The sequence below is a fragment of the Dermacentor variabilis genome, chromosome 10 (genome assembly GCF_050947875.1).
Source record: "Dermacentor variabilis isolate Ectoservices chromosome 10, ASM5094787v1, whole genome shotgun sequence".
In the NCBI taxonomy this organism is placed as follows: domain Eukaryota; kingdom Metazoa; phylum Arthropoda; class Arachnida; order Ixodida; family Ixodidae; genus Dermacentor; species Dermacentor variabilis.
Window position 1 is genome coordinate 19977889 of NC_134577.1, and position 20335 is coordinate 19998223.

Genomic DNA, 20335 nt, shown 5'->3' on the forward strand with positions numbered 1-20335 from the left:
CTCCCACACATGGTGTTGGTGTGCCCGCACCGCGAGAAAAACAGTGAAGATGATGCCTCAGAACCGCTACAAGCGATCGAAGAAACGTGGGAGGCAATGTTAAAGGCACAGAGCCTGGAAGATCAGCGAAGTCTGGTGGACCAGGCCCGGGCTGCAGCATTAGCCAACGGCTTTCTGGACTAAGAGAGCCGCCCACCTAGCGCGAAGAAAGGACACTTTCTCGCTGTTTCTTACAATAAACGTTCATTCCTCCTCCTCCTAATCAACATTGATATCAACTTGCTGCGACGACTGAATGCGTGCGAAACTTTTGTTTTTTTTCTTCCCACAGAGGTTTGAGAACCAGGTTGTCATGAACGACGTCAGCGTCAACGTATTCAGCAAGCAAATCACCGTGCTTCTAGCGCCACGTGGCTGCGGAAAGACGACGATCATGAGGTTGATTACAGGTACGCGGAACACCCTCGATGCGCGCCTATTTTGTTATTTGCCCTGTGTAAAAAAATTAAAAAGAAAACCTGAAATAGTATCCGATTCAGACCATATGGCCGTTCGTGAAAAACTGCACCTGCACGTGTTTTCCTAAACATGTACAGTGATGCGCCTTGAGGCTCGCTCTTGTTATACGTGACATGCAGTCGCGCTGCCGCATTCTTTAAAACCCTATAATGCATTAATGCTCACGTACTTCTTCCCGTGCATTGATACTGTGTCCTTGCGATGCCTACCGCGCACTCAAGTACATTTTCGTTTGTTTTATTACTTTTATATTAGTGTAATTCCCCCCTCTCCCTTATTCAGTGCCCCGCCACGATGCCTGTTAATTATTGTAACCACATTATGTCTGAGCAGTGTGTCATGAGACGTCTGTATACCATCCTTGCGATTGTATAGTGGGTGAGGGGATCACGTTGGTAGGAATGAGACGCGGCAAAGACCTGTAAAACTATCTGGCTTAGAAGCAGGCGGAAATGCAGCGCCATAATTATCTGCCCGACGGCTTTTAATAAACAGGTTCCATCGCACCGAACGCCGGAACAATCACCGTGGGCCCGTATGACGTCATTCAGAACGGCGACGGAGCGAGGACCCTGCTCGCCTACTGTCCGGCGGACAACATTCTCTTCAATGAGCTCACCGTGGAGGAGCACCTCACCTTTTTCGGATCGGCAAGCGATTCCTCTCCCTTCTAACCTTTCTCAGCTAACCTAACCTAATAGGTCCTATCAACGTACATGATGAGGAAAAGAATTTGCTCGGCGTCCGTGGCACTGAATTTGATGAGGTTTGTGGCAAATGGATTGTAGGGCGGAGTGCATACTTTTTATTTAGGCAACAATTTTTTTTTACAACCATTTTTGTAAAAATGACAAACCTTAAAACAACCGAAGCTGATCCGAATTCTGTAAACTGCGGCTGTTGAGATATCTAAAGCGACAAAATTGCCGCGCAGATGTTGTATACACCGTCCTGGAGTACACCACTAATTACAGAACAACGGACTTATGCTGCCGCAAACTGGTAACAGCATTCGTCCACTCAGAAATGTGCTTTATAGAAGGGCGGTACAGGTTTTTGCTGCAGATTCATAATTTTTTAAAGCTATATAACGGAAAAAATTTTGTACAACGCAACGTATGTCCTAAATTGAAATCCTGCTTCCAACGTTGAATTCATACTTCCTCCTTTAATGCAACAAATTTTATTAGGTTAGCCTAACGAGACAATTTCTGCTTTTCACATTTATTTGAAAAGGCAATTTGGAGTTGGCTTCGAACTAGAGCCTCCTCCCAAAGGTATAGGCGGGGTTCGTTTTCTTGTGGGAAGCAAAAACAGTAATGCATTTCCCCTCCGATGGAATACGTTTATTCCACTAATACAATTAAGCTCGACCTGATTATTACCTGCAGCAGCGTAAATGCAATCTATAGGGGAGTATGTGAGAGATCTCGAAACGGTAGAGTTAGACGGTGAGGAGCAAGCACATACTTCCGAAAGAGTGAAGTTTCCAATCGGTGTTTTCGCTGACATCCCGCGGACCTCTGCCTTTGCGCGCAGGTGAAGGGCATTCCCAGGGACACCATCCGCAATGACGTAAGCCGACTGATGCGCGACATCGGACTGGCCTACTACCGGCTACGGCGCATCACCGAACTCCCCGTCAGCGCCCAGCGCCTCCTGTGCACGGCGATCGCCTTGATGCCATATCCCAATGTGAGAGAAGCGGTGATTCAGGCAACGCTGCGCCGCGCAACACAGACTTACCCGCCCAGCGCCAGCTCATACTTAAACCCTTAGGGTGAAACGCACGGTGGTCGTTTCTGCCGGTTCTGTCCAGCCGAGGAAAAAGGAAAGGCAGATCTAGCGCAATTGTACGTTTTGAACCATAATTATCTGCCCAACGGTATTCAATAAACAGGTTCCATCGCAACCGACGCCGGAACAATCACCGTGGGCAAATATGACGTCATTCAGAATGGCGACAGAGCGAGGACGCTGTCAGCCTACCGCTAATAAAACAAAAACCGTCTTTCCATGTTTTGTTTTAATAATGTTTTAATTAAATGATCGACAAGACGCACATGCCGTGTGCAATTTTGTTTCCAAGTGTACGCGCAAGGCAGTATTCCCGTTCTTCTAATTAACTGATCCTCTTCATTTAGCAAAATACTCTAAAGAGAATTTACAGCCCTTCTCCTTACCACTTTAAGCATTGCCATTTCTGACGGTGCGCGCGACGTCAGCAATCGCGTCACCAACCGCGAAAACAATTTATTCCTTTCTCTTTCTGCTAGCACAATATTCCCAGTGAATGGCGTGGCTACTGATTTTACAAGCACTCGCAGGACCAAAAGTGAGCACCTCAAGCTAGACGCCAGCACTTCTCAGGGGGGTCTGTCAACATGGTTGCGTGGTTTCCATTTTCTTGCCAGGCCGGTGGCGGACGCAACCCTTCGGTTCGCCATCCGCTGACGTCATTACGCGACGTCCGCATCCAATCAGACGTCATTTGTAGGAAATAACTCCGGACGCGCTGGCGCGCTGAGCAACATATACTCGCCACTTCAACCACGTAAAAGGGGAAAAGACGCCGACAAAGGGCTCCCGACACCCACTTGCCTTCCGAAGAGCGCACGTAAACGCTTAGCGCCCCAAGAAATTGCGCATGCGTGAGCACGACTATGTTTCCTGCAACAATCGGCTCAAGTTAGTTAGTTTCAACATAGCCGAAATATGTCTGGGGCCCTTCTATAAGGAAACAAATTGGATTCCGTTAAACCTACACAAATGCCTCAAGAGGTAAGTGGGGACAATTCAGCTCGGCTTGACCGCAATGACTTGTTTGTGTCGAGCCGAGATAGCAGCAATGCCGCGATTAAAGGCTGTTTCACATTCAAAGCGCATTTCACAAAGCTGTTTTTACAATACAAGCCTTCACAGAAGAGGCGCCAGCCAAACGTAACTGCTAACTTACAGCAAGAATTTTGGATCGCCACAGCTAATCGCAAAGTGTTCTTACTTCCCAAGGGGCTCGGGTCCGATTACCATATCTTCTGCGGGCGTAGTACCGTGATTCAGGCCTACCCGTTCGCGTTCCCGCTTTAGTCCGACGAACAAAAGACGGCCGCACAAGCTGGCTAGTCGTGCACGTCGGTCGGTTATGAGAGTGAAAGGCCCGAGCTGTTTAAGAAGGACCTATCCTATGCCCGCGACCAGGTGCAGATGATCTTGCTGGACGAGGCGACGTGCGCCATGGACCCTCGTACCAGGCGAGAGACGTGGGAAATGCTGTTCAAGGTGCGGCGGTACAAGGGCGTGTTCCTCACCACCAGCGACTTTGCGGAGGCAGAGGCCCTGGCCGACCGCCTCGTCGTCTTCCAGCACGGAGAGCTGCAATGCGTCGGCTCGCCCGAGTACATCAAGACTCAGTTCGGCATGGGATATATGGTGCGTTTCACGGCGAGGCATAGCCGCCACTTCTTCTCAGCTAGTTCTACCCGAAGGAGACAAAGAACTGCACCTCCGGACAAGAAAATAGTGCGTTCGAACTGTCTCACGGAAAGCCTAGTTGCTCGTGTGAATCGCAGCATGGTCGAACAGATATCAGGGTTATAGTCAAATTAATGTTTCTTTCTGCTTCTCTTTTTACTTGGTACGTGTCGACACGCTGCCATAAAGCATTGATAGAGCATAACGCTGGAGTGTAAAGTGTGCTATGACGTGTGTGATATGATGTATAACACGGGCCCCAGTTCACTTGTGTACATAACTACTGCTAAGAGGAGGAAATAGTAATTTTGACATACTCGCGCGCATCATACCCAAATGCGGGACAGAACCTGTACACTTTTTGTCTCCCGTGCAATCTCTCTCTCTCTCTCTCTCTCTCTCTCTCTCTCTCTCTCTCTCTCTCTCTCTCTCTCTCGGCCAAAACGCTTTGCTTTAAAAATCACGCAGCTCCGGCTCAGCAAGGGCACAGGCTACCAAGACGCCGGCGTGCAGTCCCTCATCCGCAAGCACTCCCCGTCCGCCGAGAAAGTGATGGACAAGTCGACTAGCGTACAGTTCAGACTCACCGGCAGTTCTGAGATGATCTCGACTCTCATGCGTGACCTCTTCTACGAGCTGGAGGCGGTCAAGTCCAAACTGGGCATCGCCAAGATGGACCTCATGGTCACCACGCTCGAGGACATACTGCAGGGGTGCGTTGGTTCCTCAGAAGCCCTTTTTAACTTGACCATTACGCAAATCTTGAAGCTGCTTAGTCTTCCGGGGGCCGGGTCACCATCATCACTGAAGTCCAAGCTCAGGCCGCTCAGCCGATGGCTCACGAAGTTTGTGTTCATGTCTTCAAAGTACTCGGCGTACATGTCGAACTGCTTTTGGAAGTCTTTGTCATCATCCGTTTAATCGTTCATCCGGTTGTCTTCCGTGTTGTTGTCTCTGTCGTACCCATAAGAAACATCGTATGCAAAGTCATGTTCTGGGGCAAGAACATTGGTGTCTGCACTGGAACAGACAAAAGTCAACTTGGCTAGTGAATGGACTTCATCAACATAATCTTCATCCACTTCGGTTTCCGTGGCAGCTTCTCGAGCCATGGGCACATTGCTAATGTCATTTTTCAGGGTCCTCGTTTTCCTTTGCGTCTTCGTCTTTTCTCGTTGTCTTTCTCGCGTCGAAGTTTTCATCGGTGATTTTCTCAGAGCGAACTTCGTGTATGGCCCAGTGTTACAGACGCAGCTACAGGCGATTTTGCTTGCAAGCCGAACGATGTTCATCTCTCAGTTTGGACTGAACGTCAACCGAGTAGATTGTGGGGCCCCGCATCTGACGCTTTGCCGCTTTAACTTGTTGGATGGCTTCATCGACATCGCTAAGTTAGAGGTTGCTGGCAGTGCCGGTTTATTGAAGCGTGTCATTCTCGTGTGCGATCGATTCAACCTCACTATTTTTCGCTCTTTCTCCTTTTTGTTGCAAGCACAATCGCGTCCGCGGTACTATCGTCGCTTTTACGTTTAATCCTAACGGCAGTCGTCATCGCTGCAGAGGTTCGCGAGCGAACTTGCGCATGCCACAAACTAACAGCGGTGTCGGTGACCGGCGGACAGTTCTCGACCGGTCGCAAGCGTCCAGCGCGACTTCAAGTACGCTGTCGTGTTCTGTTTTACGTATTTTACCTTTAAGGAAATGATAAACCGACGTATTGTTTCAAATATGCCTGTATCCACACTCATTATTTTAAAGTTTAGTGCAACTTTTACCAGGGGTCTCATCAGATTCATCGACTTCAATATCCTCATCTGTATCCTTCTTGAGACGTTAATAAAGTTTGATTGATTCATTCATTGATAGACTGATTACTGGCGCAGCGTTAATGCGCTCTCTGTTGTCTTAAAGGCAGTGTGGGCGTTGTGTGAAGTTAGAACTTTGCACAAACCTACATAATCGTTCAGGTGGCATCTATATATTTACAAGAGCGTAAAAAAATCGGACGCAGTGCTTGCTAAAAGAGACAAAATGACAACGAGAAATGTGAACGACAATTGGCGGATGCCAGACCCGTCAAACGAGCAGCAGGAGAAATCCTAAACCGACATGCAAATGCACATAACGCAGGTGTAATAGGTGCAGGTGGAATGTTACCGTTAACTCTTTCATGCCTTTCGTATAGCTTTGAAATCATGCAGCATTACGTATATAGCGTTGAAGTTTATTCTAGCACAATAACGCGGTATTTTAATTCAGATCACTCGTTACTGTAGTAACGGCCACGTGACCTCTTGGCGAGGATCTCGGCGCAGTAACCAATCTGATTTCGCGCAGCGATAACCACTCTTGACCTCTCGACGAGGATCGTGTTGTTGTTGTGGGCGCAGGTACAAAGCTCGCTTAGCGCAGCAATAAGTACTTTTTGCGTAACGCCAAACGTAGTACATCTACGCACCCTATAGCCTCATTAAAAACTGAAATAGTAAACAGCAAAGCCGGCTTTATGCACATCAGTGGTGAATTCTGGATAAAAATGACGAAAATCGTTTCATTATTTTATTGTGAAAGCAAATATATGGACACTCCAGGCGCATTTTTGTCGTCGCCGTTGCCGTGATGTTATGTCCACGGGCGACAACACCGTCGCCGCGCGTCATATGCTGTATGTACGATTGAAAGCACGCTAGGGAAGCTGACGATCGCAGATCACTCTGGCGCGCGCAAAGGAAGAAAGTGGAGAGCAAACGTGCCGTCTTCCGTCGCGCGAAAGGCCGTGGGGCGATTGGGGGGGGGGCGACATTGTGCTCCCACTAGGCTGCAAATTTAGCGACCGGGCGCAAGTGGGCAGACGATTGCGGCTCAGTCTCGCGCGCCATATATGGAGGGAAGCGGGGAGGCATGGCGGAAGGAAAGGGGGGCTGGCTTCGAATCCGCCAAGTGCGTACTTCGCACGGCCGCGTGCGGTCTCACATGATCTTGAAAGGAACCAGCAGATATGGCTCACACCTCTGTGCGCGCTTTGTTGTCGCAGCACTTGCGTTGAGCGAGATAGAGCGGGCGAAGGTCCCTTCGCTCGCTTCTGCTGCCGCGCTTGATCACATGTGCACCAGCGCTTTGACAGCGAGTGTCCGCTATCATCGAGTGTGATGTGTTCATGTTTGCTTCTGTGCGCTGACATCCTGCTTCTTAATGTGGTAAGCGAATGTTTCCAAGTTTACACGGCCGATAAGAGTACTGTCTTTACTTTGTGTAGCCGCGTACTAATTTGCTATCGCAGTCGATGCTTCTCTTTTGGGGCGAAACTGCGACTCTTTAAAAATGGATTTCCCTATGCGCATATCGCGGTATCAGTCCGCTTCTACCATTCCGACTTGCAAAAGGGACCCGCGCGCGCATTCGCCGCACTTAAAGCGAGCAAAAAATAAAAATCGCGACAGGACCACAAAACTGAAGTTACAGTGAAGACATAACTTCTGACACGCAAGATATCTCCTACATTGCCGTGGGATGGATCACATGACAGCAAGTTTAGATTATAACCGCCGTATCGGCTCTGCATGCTTAAAAAGAAGGCCCTCGCTGATGGTAAATTATGTGACAGCGGTTGAGTACGCGCATTACAAAGTTACAGTCAACGACTTTGCCGCGCGGCGAGACATTATCCGCGGCTTCTTTTTTGATCAGATATCCTCCTGAAGCGAGCACACTGTCCCGCTCATACAGCACAAACCAAGGTACGCATGGTAGCAAAGCTCCGATCGAAGCCCATATGCTCTGCAATGGCGGCTTGTGCAGGCATAGCAACGCCATCCGCATTTTGCGGGGCCAACTTCTCGGTGAAAAAAAAGGTTAATGTTTGCCGTTCGAGGCTTGGTTTGCCAGATCGTCTACTGCGCCAGCTCGCATCACATCGCATACTAAGAGCAAACAGTACTAATGAAGCGTAAGTCGGAACATTCGCCGCGTCACAATTCATTATGAGTACACCAATCTGTATTTATAGACCTCATTCCATAACGGCACAGATTACACGGGTGAGCCTTGTGGAGTTTTGCATCAATTCAGAGCGACGGGTTCATACATATACTAAACCAAGTACCACATGCATGTGTTCTTGGTACCAACACACATCTGTCGTTTCGTCGTCAAGATACAATCTACGCCTCGTTGATATAAAGAAAAAAGCACGCACACAGCACGAGCTTTTCTCTGGTACTAAGACTTAGCTAAAACGTATTCTTGAGTGAAAAGGCAGTTAAAGATACTGATCTAATATTATAAGTGCATTAGTAATATATATTGCGATTACTTTCTATGGCTTCGCAAAACAGTTTTGACGACGTAACAGTATTAAATACGCTAATGCAGTTTCGGTATATCTCAGTATGCATCACCACGAGCAAATTTCAGAAAGGCTGCGCAGTTTCGTACTTATTATTCGTGGACGGAAGCAAACAGCCTGTGACTTCACATTTTCCTATCGTAATGACATTGTCTGTACTCTTTCAAATGTTTCGATTGGTGACGTATTTCATGCATAATTTTCATCAAGTAGTGCTCTGCCCCGCGAGATGTAGTCGCGTTTCAATCACGCTGAACCACATTTCAGCCTCGCCTTCACGACCATGTGAATGAAAAAAGCTTGGTAAAACCAATAAGACCACACAGCAGCAGCACACTGGAACATCCTGCAGAAAAGAAATGCAACAAAATAGCCGCAGTTTCGCCCGAAAGGCGAAGCATCGATTGCGATAGCAAATTAGTACGCAGCTATACGAAGTAAGGGTAGTAGTTTTATCGGCCGTATAAACTTGGAAACATTCGCTTACTGAGTTTACAAGCATGGTGTCAGCGTGCACAAGCAAACATGAACACACTCGATGAACGCTGCCACTCGCTGTCAAAGCGATGGTGCGCGGCAGCAGCAGCGAGCGAGGTGACGTTCGCGCCGTCCATCGCTTCAACGCAAGAGCGGCGAGAACACAGCGCGCGCAAAGGTATGAGCCGTCGGTAGATCTACGTTCAATATATGCTCACGCTACCGCGCGAGGCCGTGCAAAGTACGCACTTGGCGGAGTCGAAGCCACCTTTTTCCCCGTACCTCCCGCGCTTTCCTCGATAAATGGCGCCCTAGATTGAGCCGCGATCGTCTGTTCCGTTTGCGCCCTTTTGCGGAATGCGCAGTTGCTCCTGGCGTACAGCGCCGTCCCCGTCCCTCCCATCCCCCACGGCCTTTCGCGCGACGGAAGACGGCGCGTTTGCTCTCCGCTTTCTCTTCAGTGCGCGCCAGATTGAGCCGCGATCGTCGGCTTCCCTCGCGTGCTTTCTCACTCGCACATACAGCATACGACGCGCGGCGACGGTGTTATTGCCTTGGACTTGATACGGAACCTCACGGCGACGCCGACATCGACGGCAAAAATGCACTTGGAGTGTCCATATATTTGCTATCGCAATAAAATCGAGAACACCAAATGGAGGACCGATGTCTTAGGCTCAATCCACGGCTATGGCCGCTCCGTCGACTTACATAATGGTGATAACGCGCTTTAGATTTAGCTTTTAGTTAAAGCTAAGCAGCATCAAAGGAACGAGGTCCTTGCTCTTGCGTTTCCTTGGCGAAGGCTCGGTGCAATTTTCCGCTAGAATAACGTTTGGGGCAAGGTGACACAGAGGACCATGCGCAATTAGGAGCATCTGTACCATAACTGATCAAGGCGTATTGAACCGTTTCAGTCTCGATAAAAAAATAGATTGCATGTATAAATGTGCGTCGTATAGTTCGATCAAGAGAACCGCCTCATGACTGCCAAGTCCATACTTACTACTTGCCCTGTATGCGGCGAAATAGCAAGCACGTTCACGAAGCTGATCGTTAAATCGGTCTGTTCATTATGCAGTACATGATTGACGGTGAGCTAGCCTAAAACCCGCAATTGCAGCTTGACAGCTCATAAGATTATCCCCTCATTCCTCCTATACAGTGCGACTCGACAACGTTAAACGGATGCCAAAGTGGAAAATCGGGAGTGCTAGTAAATTACGTTACAGTTAAAAAAAAAAGGCGCAATTGCCTTGTATCTACGCTTCATAAGCAACAAACAAAAAGCAACGAATGACATGGGTGGCGACGCCACCTTGAAGTAGTAAAGGCAAGGCGCAGAAGACCAGGACTCAAGAAGAAGAACAAGATAGAAGAGCGCCGGTCCTGTCGTTTGTGTTCTTCTTCTTGAGTCCTGGTCTTCTGCGCCTTGCGTTTACTACTTCATGCATGAACGAACAAGCCCAAGCAAGAGCCCAAGCAAGAGCCACCTTGAAGTTCCCACCCCAAAATAAACAGCCGATTACAACTACTCACCGTTACGTCATGAATTTTGACAAAGTATGCACTACATATTAATGTGCACCAAGACTGAACTCAACAACCGATCCAGAAAACATACTTCGAAATTTGTGGCATCGCAATGACGTACCTGCGCAGGGGTGTCGGCGCAACTTTGACGCTCATGTTCTTATCTAGCAATCGATTACCGCAGAATTAACGAGACACGCCACGATAACACAGTGGCTACAGCGTTGCACAGCGGAGCTCGCGGTCGTGGGTACGATTGCGGCCATGCGGCCGCATTTTTATGGGTGCGAAATTTGAAAACGCCCGTGCGCTCCTGCTTGTCAACAAACACCACCACCACCAGTGGTTAAAAAAGCCCCCACATGCACTACGGTGTGCCTCATATCAGATCGTGGTTTTGGCACGTAAAACTCCGGAATATTTTAATTGCCGAAATTGAAGTTTTAAAAGGATACTTTGTCAGTGCTTTCAGTGTTTCATTCTTGCGTGCCGTAATAACGTCGGCACTTTGGAAACTTCGCTAACGCTATCCGTGTCATTTCTGCGATCGCTTTATCGCAGCATCAGCGAGCGGCTTCCAGTGCCAGGAGCTAAACTAGCCGGTAAAACAAGGACCAAGAGTTCTTCGATTTCGGCAAACGGCATCCGCACTGAAGGAAGAAACGTGGCAGCGAGGACGCAAGCCCGTAACGGTGAGGGCTCATTCCCACTGGCGCCTCACAGAACTCGCGCAACCAAGCTGGTCGCAAAGAGTCGCTCTGGTCGGAAAGCGACTGTTTTGGTTCAGTCGCTCGCTCCTGATTCGCAAAGCTACAGGCCTACTTACGCTCAATCCGCGTGGCCTTACGCACGGCTTCCGCACCGATTCCGCACGGATTCCGCACGCGTGCGGACGTGTGTGCAGCTGCGCATGTTACACACAGGTGCACAAATTTGTGTTTCCATTGAGTCAGCATGAGCAGCGTAAAACGAAATTTGCGCACGCTTGTGCGACATGGGCAACTTTTTGCACGTCCGCACGCATGCGGAAGCGGGAGGCCGTGCGAACTGAGCGTAAGTCGCCCCTTAACCGATCAACGGTGCAGCGGCAGGACGTCTACATACGTTGACGCTCATTTTACGTGTCGACGAGCAGATATGGACGGCAACAATCGCAAGACATTTCGTTGTGGCCATGCGAATGTCGCGCTAGCCGCCACTGTGAACATAGGTTGTCGCGAGTCTCTCCTAGGTCGCCACTCGCAGTCTGCTTGATTTATATCTACCTCACATATGGGGAAAAAAAGAACAAAGGAAATGACTGGTTAATTAAACAAGGCCTTGCACAGCTGGCTATGCTATACACTTGGTAAAAGAGGGGAGGGGGAAAAGAAAAATAAAGGTAAGATAATGAAGAGACAGCCAGTGGGAACACATACTCATCCGAGAAGTTTTGGCCGAGTCACATGTAGGTGTTCACACACAGTCCATTCTCATTCAAAAAGTGCAATATAGCTTTTGTGGCGTTGTGCACGTCGGAATCCTTAAGCCAATTGCTACCAAGTTACTTTTCGCCGAGAGCGATCTGCTACCCAAGCGGCTGAATCTAACTTGCAGATCACATTATTGAGGGTCGAGGTACTGGCAGTGGGCAAGGAAAGTGCCTTATTTCGGCACATGCTCTCGCAAACGTTGCATGTGGCGCTGTGGGCCATCTTGATGCTAAACGAACAGAGCATACTTAAATGCGACGCCCATGGCCACATGCGACGCAATAAAGTTGTTTAGCGACGGGACAGTCCGGGTGCCAGGCGGAGTCGCAAGTTGGAGTTCCTGCAGGACACCAAGCTCGACGAGCGGCTCTAGCGAGGCAACTGTCTCATGTACATAAGCACTCACTTCTCTTATCATCATCATCCATCCCAATACTTTGGCTCCCCTTCCCTCTTCCCCAGTGCAGAGTAGCAGACTAGAGCGCACTAGCTCAGGTCGACCTCTCTGTCTTTCCTATCAATAAATTCTACTTCTTCTCTACTGGAGTCGAGTGGATACAAGCTTCAATTGGTGAAATCCGGCGAAAAACGTTGCCAAAGTGTGATGTCGCGAGCAGGTGATCGAAGTTGCTGCGAAATCATCAGTGCTCTCTGCGTGTGTTCACGCTGAACAAACGTGCACTGCGGCAAAGTACCGTAACTCTATAAAAAAAAAAGATAGCTTAAATAGAAGCATTGTGCTACCCCATCGAAAACACTAGCGCCCTAACCACTCAAGGCCGTCATCAGATGCTACCTAAAAAGAAAAAGAAACGGCATTCAGTCAGCGTTTCCTTCTATTCGTATTGGCTCAAGCACGTTCGAAAGTGCCCGTGTGGGAATAAACCTTACACTCGGGGCTTTCGTTCCACGGACGCGCAGTCCAGGTCCATGGCATCGAACACGCTCTGCAAGCCCTGCGCGATCGCACCGTGTTCGGCCCCGTGACGGTGACGTCACGGCTCTACTGCCTGTTCCACAAGCGCTTCCTGAACTGGACGCGCACGTCCATGACGCGATCCATGCGCTGGCTGCTACCCGCCGCACTGCTCCTGCTGGGAGGATACTTCGAGAGCTCCCTGCTCGCTCCCAGCGCAGGCCTCGACGTGACGCTTGCCTACACGGTGCGCAGCATCGTCGGCGGCGGCGCCATGGGCTTCTGCGGCGCCACCAAGGGCGGGCGTTTCAAGGTTAGCTTCCTGCTTTACCTTTAACGCAGTGCTTCGAGTGCTTTGGCAGTGTCCTAAAGCGCGAACTGCAGCGAAATGTCACTAGAACTAAATTTATTATAAACAAGTGGTACGTGTTATCTAAGCAGTCTTGCCGAAGCTTGTGGGCTGCTACTGTCCATTTCACTTATTACCAGCCTTTATATAGCTCGTGAGCAGACAACGCAGTCATGCCGAGACGCATACACAAATGGTACACGGTTTAATCAGGAAGAGAAAGCTGTAATAGCGTAAGTGGCGCGGATAAGCTGTCTAGCGCGGCATGTTTCAAATGGAGCGAAGTGTGGCGCGACTGCCTCGATAATCGGGAAACAGCGAGAGGCAGCGCGTGGGTGACGCGTGAACGCTATTCACAGCAGCCGCCTCGGACAGACCTCCGTTCAAGCAGCGCTATGTTTCCATACAGGCGACGCGCGCTACTCTGGCTGCATATCGTAGCCATCGTCTCCGCACAGCCCGTCCTGCGCGGCACTATGCTTTTCTTCGCGCGCTTTCGTTGCACCAAAGACGAGAGCGGCCCACAGGCAAATCGTGCCACCAGTGTAACCGCGACACCACCTAAGGGAAAGTCACATCGAGCCTTACTCGTAGCCGCTCGCCATCAACTCATGCAGGAGCAGTGATCACCCCCCCCCCCCCCGTCACGCACACTGGAACTGTGGACTGACCTCAGCAGCAGGACGAACGTAGCCCTCCCCACCTCACGTCATCTTGCCCCCCCCCCCCCCCCTCCCGTCTCGGAAGCATAGATGAGATCACTCACGCGGTTACAGATGCCGTGGACGCCGGCAACTCAGTGCATGCGCCGGCGGTCTCCCCTCCGCTTTCCGCCTCATGCTTTCACTGTAGCTTCCTCCTCCACTTTCCTCCTCACGCTCTCTTCACTGACCCCGCGCTGCGCTCCGTGTTCGCTTTCATATTTCGCTGTGCTCGTTTGCTCGGATACAAGGTACAACGCCAAGGCACGCCGACGCTCAACGCAGGAACGGGCACCTAAGAACTGCGTTGTAAAGACAAAGACATCGCCTAGGGCACAGCGCAAGTCGTCATCATCGCTGCAGTAGAGATTGCTGCCATCCCCGTGGTTGCTTAGGGAGCAGCAGCGCCGTCTGCCGAAATTCTGGTTTTAATTCAAGCTTTCATGCAGTAACCGCTGCTCGCACGAGAAGGTGCTGGTGGGGGTCGGTGCAAAACGGAGACGTACAAAAGCAAAGTTCACTATAGGGGGTCAGAAAATGTGGTTGTGGGAGTTCATCGTGGTTTCCTTATTCTTTTTTTTTTTTTTTTTTGTTACCTAGATAGGCCATTAGGCTGTATAAGAGCAAGAGTTTGGTGGCTCAACCGACCGCCCCGTGCCAAAGGGGATACTCATAACATCCATCCATCCATCCATCGAATAAGCCTCCCCCCCCCCCTCAATAAAACTAAAGGTAGCGGCATTCCTCCTCGCCCGGCGTATCCTACTTCTGGATGCCTGGCACCGCGCGCTTTCCCTCGTCGCTCGCCCTCGCAGTTTGGCGCAGGCTTCGCCCATAGGATTACGTGAGGTGAGACAATAAAAATTGTTGCTGGGTGTTCGCGCATGGGTTTTTACAGTATTTAAGGCTTGTTTATTGTGTCTTCACTAGGAGCGATCATAGAACGCTTCAGGTTGGCTGCCTGCTTCCATTTTACAAGCCTTTTGAAGCTAGTTTTCATGGAAAAATTCCTTGTAGTGTCGAGTTCTAGCACAAGAATAAGAGCTATTAGTCTCACCAATTATGCATACCTAATGTACACGATGTTGATATACCTGCCAGAGCTTTATTTGTAGGTTATGTCGTCCAGGACCAGTGTGCCTACGGGCAAAGACACTGTCGTGGCCTGCACATATCAAGCAGCTTCGCGAGTTCTTTCTATCGCATTGATCAGATTCTCTATTTGGCTTTCTAAAGAGACTTGCCCGGCGTGAAAGGGTTGCGATGAAGTCAAGGTTTCGTCGGTACACACGAAAGTCGATGCGCTTGCGTGTGTGCAGCACTATGTAGATGCTGATTCAACAACTCGGGTGTGTTTGCGCTGCTCGAAAGTCCGTACGTGTGTAGCTGCGTGTACCCAACCTACTGCCGTGTGTCGAACTTCAGCACTTTCACAATTTAATCATCTTAGTACCACGATGACCGAACGGAATGCGCGCGAAGTATTAGACATTTAGCAGTGCCGTATTACCGTACGGTAATTGCGGTATTGGCTACGGTATTACCGTTGCGTAATAATCTACCGCGATGACCGAAGACGTTTAAGCTACGTGTGTGGCTCGATGCGTAGGGTATATGATAATGATGACAGTGGCTAATATTCAGGCTTAGCACAATACAAGAAATATGTGCTGAGCGCGAAATATTCATTTTGACGAATACTAGAATGCTTTAGCTTGTCCAGAGCCTGAATAACGCGAGCGTCATGTAGAAACGTGCGCGATCAACACGGAGCGTCTCAACTATTCTCGTCGTTTAGTAATGACGCTGGTATCTGTGTACGCAGTGAAACTGGTCCTACGCCTTTATGAAAAGCTGGTACCGCTGAAAAGCTGGTGCCGCTGCCTCTCAAGCGCAAACATCACAGTAGAACTTGTACTTCATTTGTAAACAAAGCGTACGCAAGGACGAAAGTTGCACATAGAAATGGTTTCCATAAATGAGCACTTTCCCGCTTTGCGCAGTTTCCAAGTCAATATGAGCCAACAAACTCGTGCACCACTTTATTCTGCCGAGACGGGGAAAGGGAGAAAGCCTACTCGCAATAGTCAAAATCATTTACACTGGTAACGAACAGATTGTTCTCACGAAATATATTTGCAGTCCCTAACAAAAGCACACCGACAAAGCTACTCATCCTCACTAGTACAACAATAACGCGTGTCACGTATTTAGCAGGATATATGACAGCACAGCCTACGCACTCCATAGCTCCATACACTTGTTGAAAATAGTACAATCAGAAAAAAAAATATCTGAGGAGCAGAGTAGCACCCATGCATAAGCTTACCCATGCCTGAGCTCCGTATCCTGTCTACAAAGAAAAAGCTCCATTCGTACACGTTTGCACCTTCAGTACCCTCAATATCAATCCCTAACAAAAAACAACAGAGTTCTCCCATGACGCGAGTAGCCATGAAACTCAGCCAAAACACGTGAAATCCCTTGCGAATGCCTCGCCGCGGCAACGCGACGGCCAATCGTCATGGTTGCAAGTGCGCCGAGACGTGGAAAAAGAAAAATACCACGTGACGGCGCTCAACCAATTGGGAGACGCAGACCTTCTCTCCTGCCTCGTCTCATGTTCCTCGAAGCAGCCGCGGCGGCAAGATAAAAGTATGTCGCTACATTTGGTTTTATTCAACGCACTTACCTTTCAGGAATGAATTAATGGAAGCGGCATGCATGCTCTTGCGTTCGAACTAATCCAGTCTTCCTTCCATAGCCCCAAACACCAAACGTATGAGTTTTCGCCGGAACATTCTAGTGCGATCAAACTAAGCAGTAAAGTCGAAATAACCGAGGTCGAATTAACAGGAGGCAACAGTGTTCTTGTATGTATGTATGTATATGTATATATATATATATATATATATATATATATATATATATATATATATATATATATATATATATATATATATATATATATATATATATATATATATATATATATACACACTGTTGAGCGCCGTCACGTGGTATTTTTCTTTTTCCACGTCTCGGCGCACTTGCAACCATGACGATTGGCCGTCGCGTTGCCGCGGCGAGGCATTCGCAAGGGATTTCACGTGTTTTGGCTGATTTTCATGGCTACTCGCGTCATGGGAGAACTCTGTTGTTTTTTGTTAGGGATTGATTTTGAGGGTACTGGAGGTGCAAACGTGTACGAATGGAGCTTTTTCTTTGTTGACAGGATACGGAGCTCAGGCATGGGTAAGCTTATGCATGGGTGCTACTCTGCTCCTCAGATATATATATATATATATATATATATATATATATATATATATATATATATATATATATATATATATATATATATATATATATATATATATATGCCTATGTTTGTCTACTGCAGGACGAAGGCCTCTCTCAAATATCTGCAATTAGTTCTGTCTTGCGCTCGCTGGTTCCAACATGCGCCTGCTAATTTCCTAATTACATCACACCACCTAATTTCCCATTCCCTAATTACCCATTCCGTAACTCTAATGGCCCACCGGTTATCTTCCCTACCCGCCCAGCCCATTCGCCTGCCTAGCTCTTTTTTTTTTCTCTTAATGTCAACTAGAATATCGGCTATCCGCGTTTGCTCTCTGATGCACAGCACTCTCTTGCTGTTGCGCCTAACATTTTTTTGTTTCATTGCTCTTTGTGGGGTTCTTAACTTGCTCTCGAGCTTCTTTGTTACCGTCCTAGTTTTTGCCCAATATGTTAGCACCGGCAGAATGCAATGAATGTACACTTTCCAACGACAATGGTAAGCTCGCAGTCAGGATTTGGTAACGCCCACCGTATGCACTGCAACCTACTTTTATTCTTTTGTAAATTTCTTTCTCATGGTCAGGGTCAGTCGTCAGTAATAGACTTAGACAAAAGTACTATACTTGACAGACTCTAAAGGCTGACTGGCGATCCTGAATTCTTGTTCCCTTGCCAGGCTACTGAACTATATATATACACCTTGCTGCGGGCCTTCCGCACAAACAATTTCTCGACTTGCACAAACGTGTTGCTCCACCTGGGGTAGAATCCCAGTGCCGAATTACAGACGATGCTGGGTAACCGGCTGTCTGCAATATGCTTCGTTAACATCGATTCCCACGCCATCTTAGGATCCGCACATCTTTTTTTTTTTAGACCTACCATTGAACACAACGAGGAAATGTGCGCTAGATAATCTCGCATTTGGTGGTTATACACTGACCTGTCACCGACAGTGCGGGCTAAACAACCTACGGACAGGTTCAATGAATGCTCACAGTCGCGAAGCAACTCTAATAATACATGCGGGAGTGTGGCACGTTAAGCTTAATGTATCTCTTCTTTCTCGGGGCGTTCTTCTTTTCCCCAGAGCTTCGTGGAAAAGCACATGTGCGCTGTGCTGGAGGACAGCGACGTCCGCTTGGAGAGCGTCGACTTGACCGACGTCAACTCGCAGCTGCTTGCCCTGGCAAACCACGACGTCTACGCCTACATGTTCCTCTACCAGATGGGCGTGGTCTCGAACGAACCGGAACCAAGGTAGACGCGTGCCATGCGATATATAGCGGCATACGGCATCGACCACATGCCCACACTTGCAAATTTAATCCCGAAGAAGTAGGCTTCGATAAAAGGCAATGCTGTGCGAAGTTAACAAGGCGTACACGTGACTGGGAGTCGCCACTAATCCTTCTAAATTGAAATACAAGCGTTTTGGCGGCTTGTCAATCACGCACGGAGTGAACGCTGAATCTAGAATATTTCCTTATTAAGAAAGAATTCTTGGTAACCGTAACTAAGATATGCTGTAACCCCCGATGTCATGCGACTGTTCGTACCGGTGTTCCAGCGAACACTTTCAGAACTTTTTTAAAGATATTGCCTGTGGGAGATAGCATAATTCTAGTCCATAAGCTGGTCTACTCGAAGAAAATGACATAATTTGTTAATGAAGAAAAATTCACTAATGATGTTTTAAACTAATTACCTTATGGCACATACTGCAATTTACAAATTCTATGAAACTACAAGGCATATCCACTTGAAAAGAATTGTGTTGATAACACCACTCACGAGATATGCGCCGTCAAACTTGCGGTAAAAATGCACTGTCGTTCCACTTACTTTTTTCAGAGAACGTCGTTTTAAGCATTGAGGCAAAAAATTAATTGGAACGCCAAGGCATTTCTCCGCATAGTTCGTGAATTAATATCCCGAAAGTGGTATCATCCCGAGCATTAGTTTAAAGTGGATCTGCATTGTGAACTCCCCGGCTACAATTTGTAAATTACAATATGTCACACGGTATAAATATTTAAAAACTGACTTAGTGAAGTTTTTGTTAGTTAGTCGACTATGCATTTCACTCTTTTTGTGCATGTCCGCCTCTTCGAGTTGACTAGCTCACGGTCTAGAATTTTGCCATCTGCCGCAGGGAATTAACTTTTTATTATTATTTTTTTATTTGAAAGTATTCGCTAAAACAACCGGTACATGTTCACATTGGATACGGCAATACCGAAATTATAGGTCGCCGAAAAGCACACAATGCCGTCAATGCCGCACTTTGTAGATCGAGTTTGCACAAGAATGGGTGAGGGTATGAACGTGCATGGAATCGAACGTTTTTGACATCCCTGGTAGCTATTCGACACACAAACTCGCTTCATTGCAGTTTTGGCCAAGCTGCACTCATCAGCAGTTCATCGTGCGAGTCGGCACCTAATAAAACTTTTTTTTTTTTTTAAGTGTGTGAAGAAAAGCTTTTCGATATGCTGCACCCTTGCCGGAATATATTTAAGTTCGCCGTGAACCGTCAGCACGCCACATGAAGGCAGCCCTTCACTTTATAGTGGTGCGATTTAAGCGGCCGGCCACTTGGTGCAAGCGCTCGAATCAAAAATCAAAAATAGGCTTCGCTTCGACACCGAGGCCGACGGACGTGTTCTGCCATCATAATAACGGTCTCGCTCGTTGTTTCGTGCTTCTAAGCCCGTGATCAGATCAATGGTTTTTGTGTTTTTCGTTGCTTTGCGCGCTTCAGGCGGTCAACCACGCAGCGCACCCGTAAGAGGAAGTTATTCTCGTTGCGAACAACGCATGCTAGAGAAGTGCGCCCACTAGCGTGTTTTGTAAGTGCTCGGGGATGAATATTTGCACAGCTTTCGTGATAGATAAGAAGGGACAGTTTCCAGTTGGCCCCACCGCGAGTGTTCGTCTAGAGCCTGCATCCACAACGGTTCTCGTCTCGTGTCGCGCCCTTAACTTTTGCTGTACATTAGAAGGTTTTACCATGTCAACATCCTATCGAGGCAACGAACTACAAAGAGAAAATGTCTTGCGATTTAATTTCTTGTAACTTTAAAGCGCTCAAGGTGATCGCGTGACACAGTGGTGAATGTGGAATGCGCAATGACATCGTTTCTTTTTTTTTTTTTCCTCGCCGCATTTCTCATCAACGTGACACAAGTCTAATTCATCGTAGATTTCGGCGCATAATTACACAAAACACTAACGGACAAA

General features: G+C 48.2%; 1 protein-coding gene across 4 annotated transcripts in view; it reads left to right on the forward strand.

Annotated features, from left to right (window-relative positions):
- The window catches only part of LOC142560073 (phospholipid-transporting ATPase ABCA3-like), a 46932-nt gene that overhangs the window by 15436 nt on the left and 11161 nt on the right, over window positions 1–20335 (forward strand). For all 4 annotated transcript variants that reach the window (XM_075671867.1, XM_075671866.1, XM_075671868.1 and 1 more), the window contains 8 exons: window positions 332–449; window positions 1015–1169; window positions 2059–2214; window positions 3718–3948; window positions 4459–4703; window positions 10907–11037; window positions 12739–13046; window positions 18183–18352. In XM_075671867.1, coding sequence (XP_075527982.1) covers window positions 332–449; window positions 1015–1169; window positions 2059–2214; window positions 3718–3948; window positions 4459–4703; window positions 10907–11037; window positions 12739–13046; window positions 18183–18352 — 1514 coding nt within the window. The remainder of the gene's footprint in view (window positions 1–331; window positions 450–1014; window positions 1170–2058; window positions 2215–3717; window positions 3949–4458; window positions 4704–10906; window positions 11038–12738; window positions 13047–18182; window positions 18353–20335) is intronic.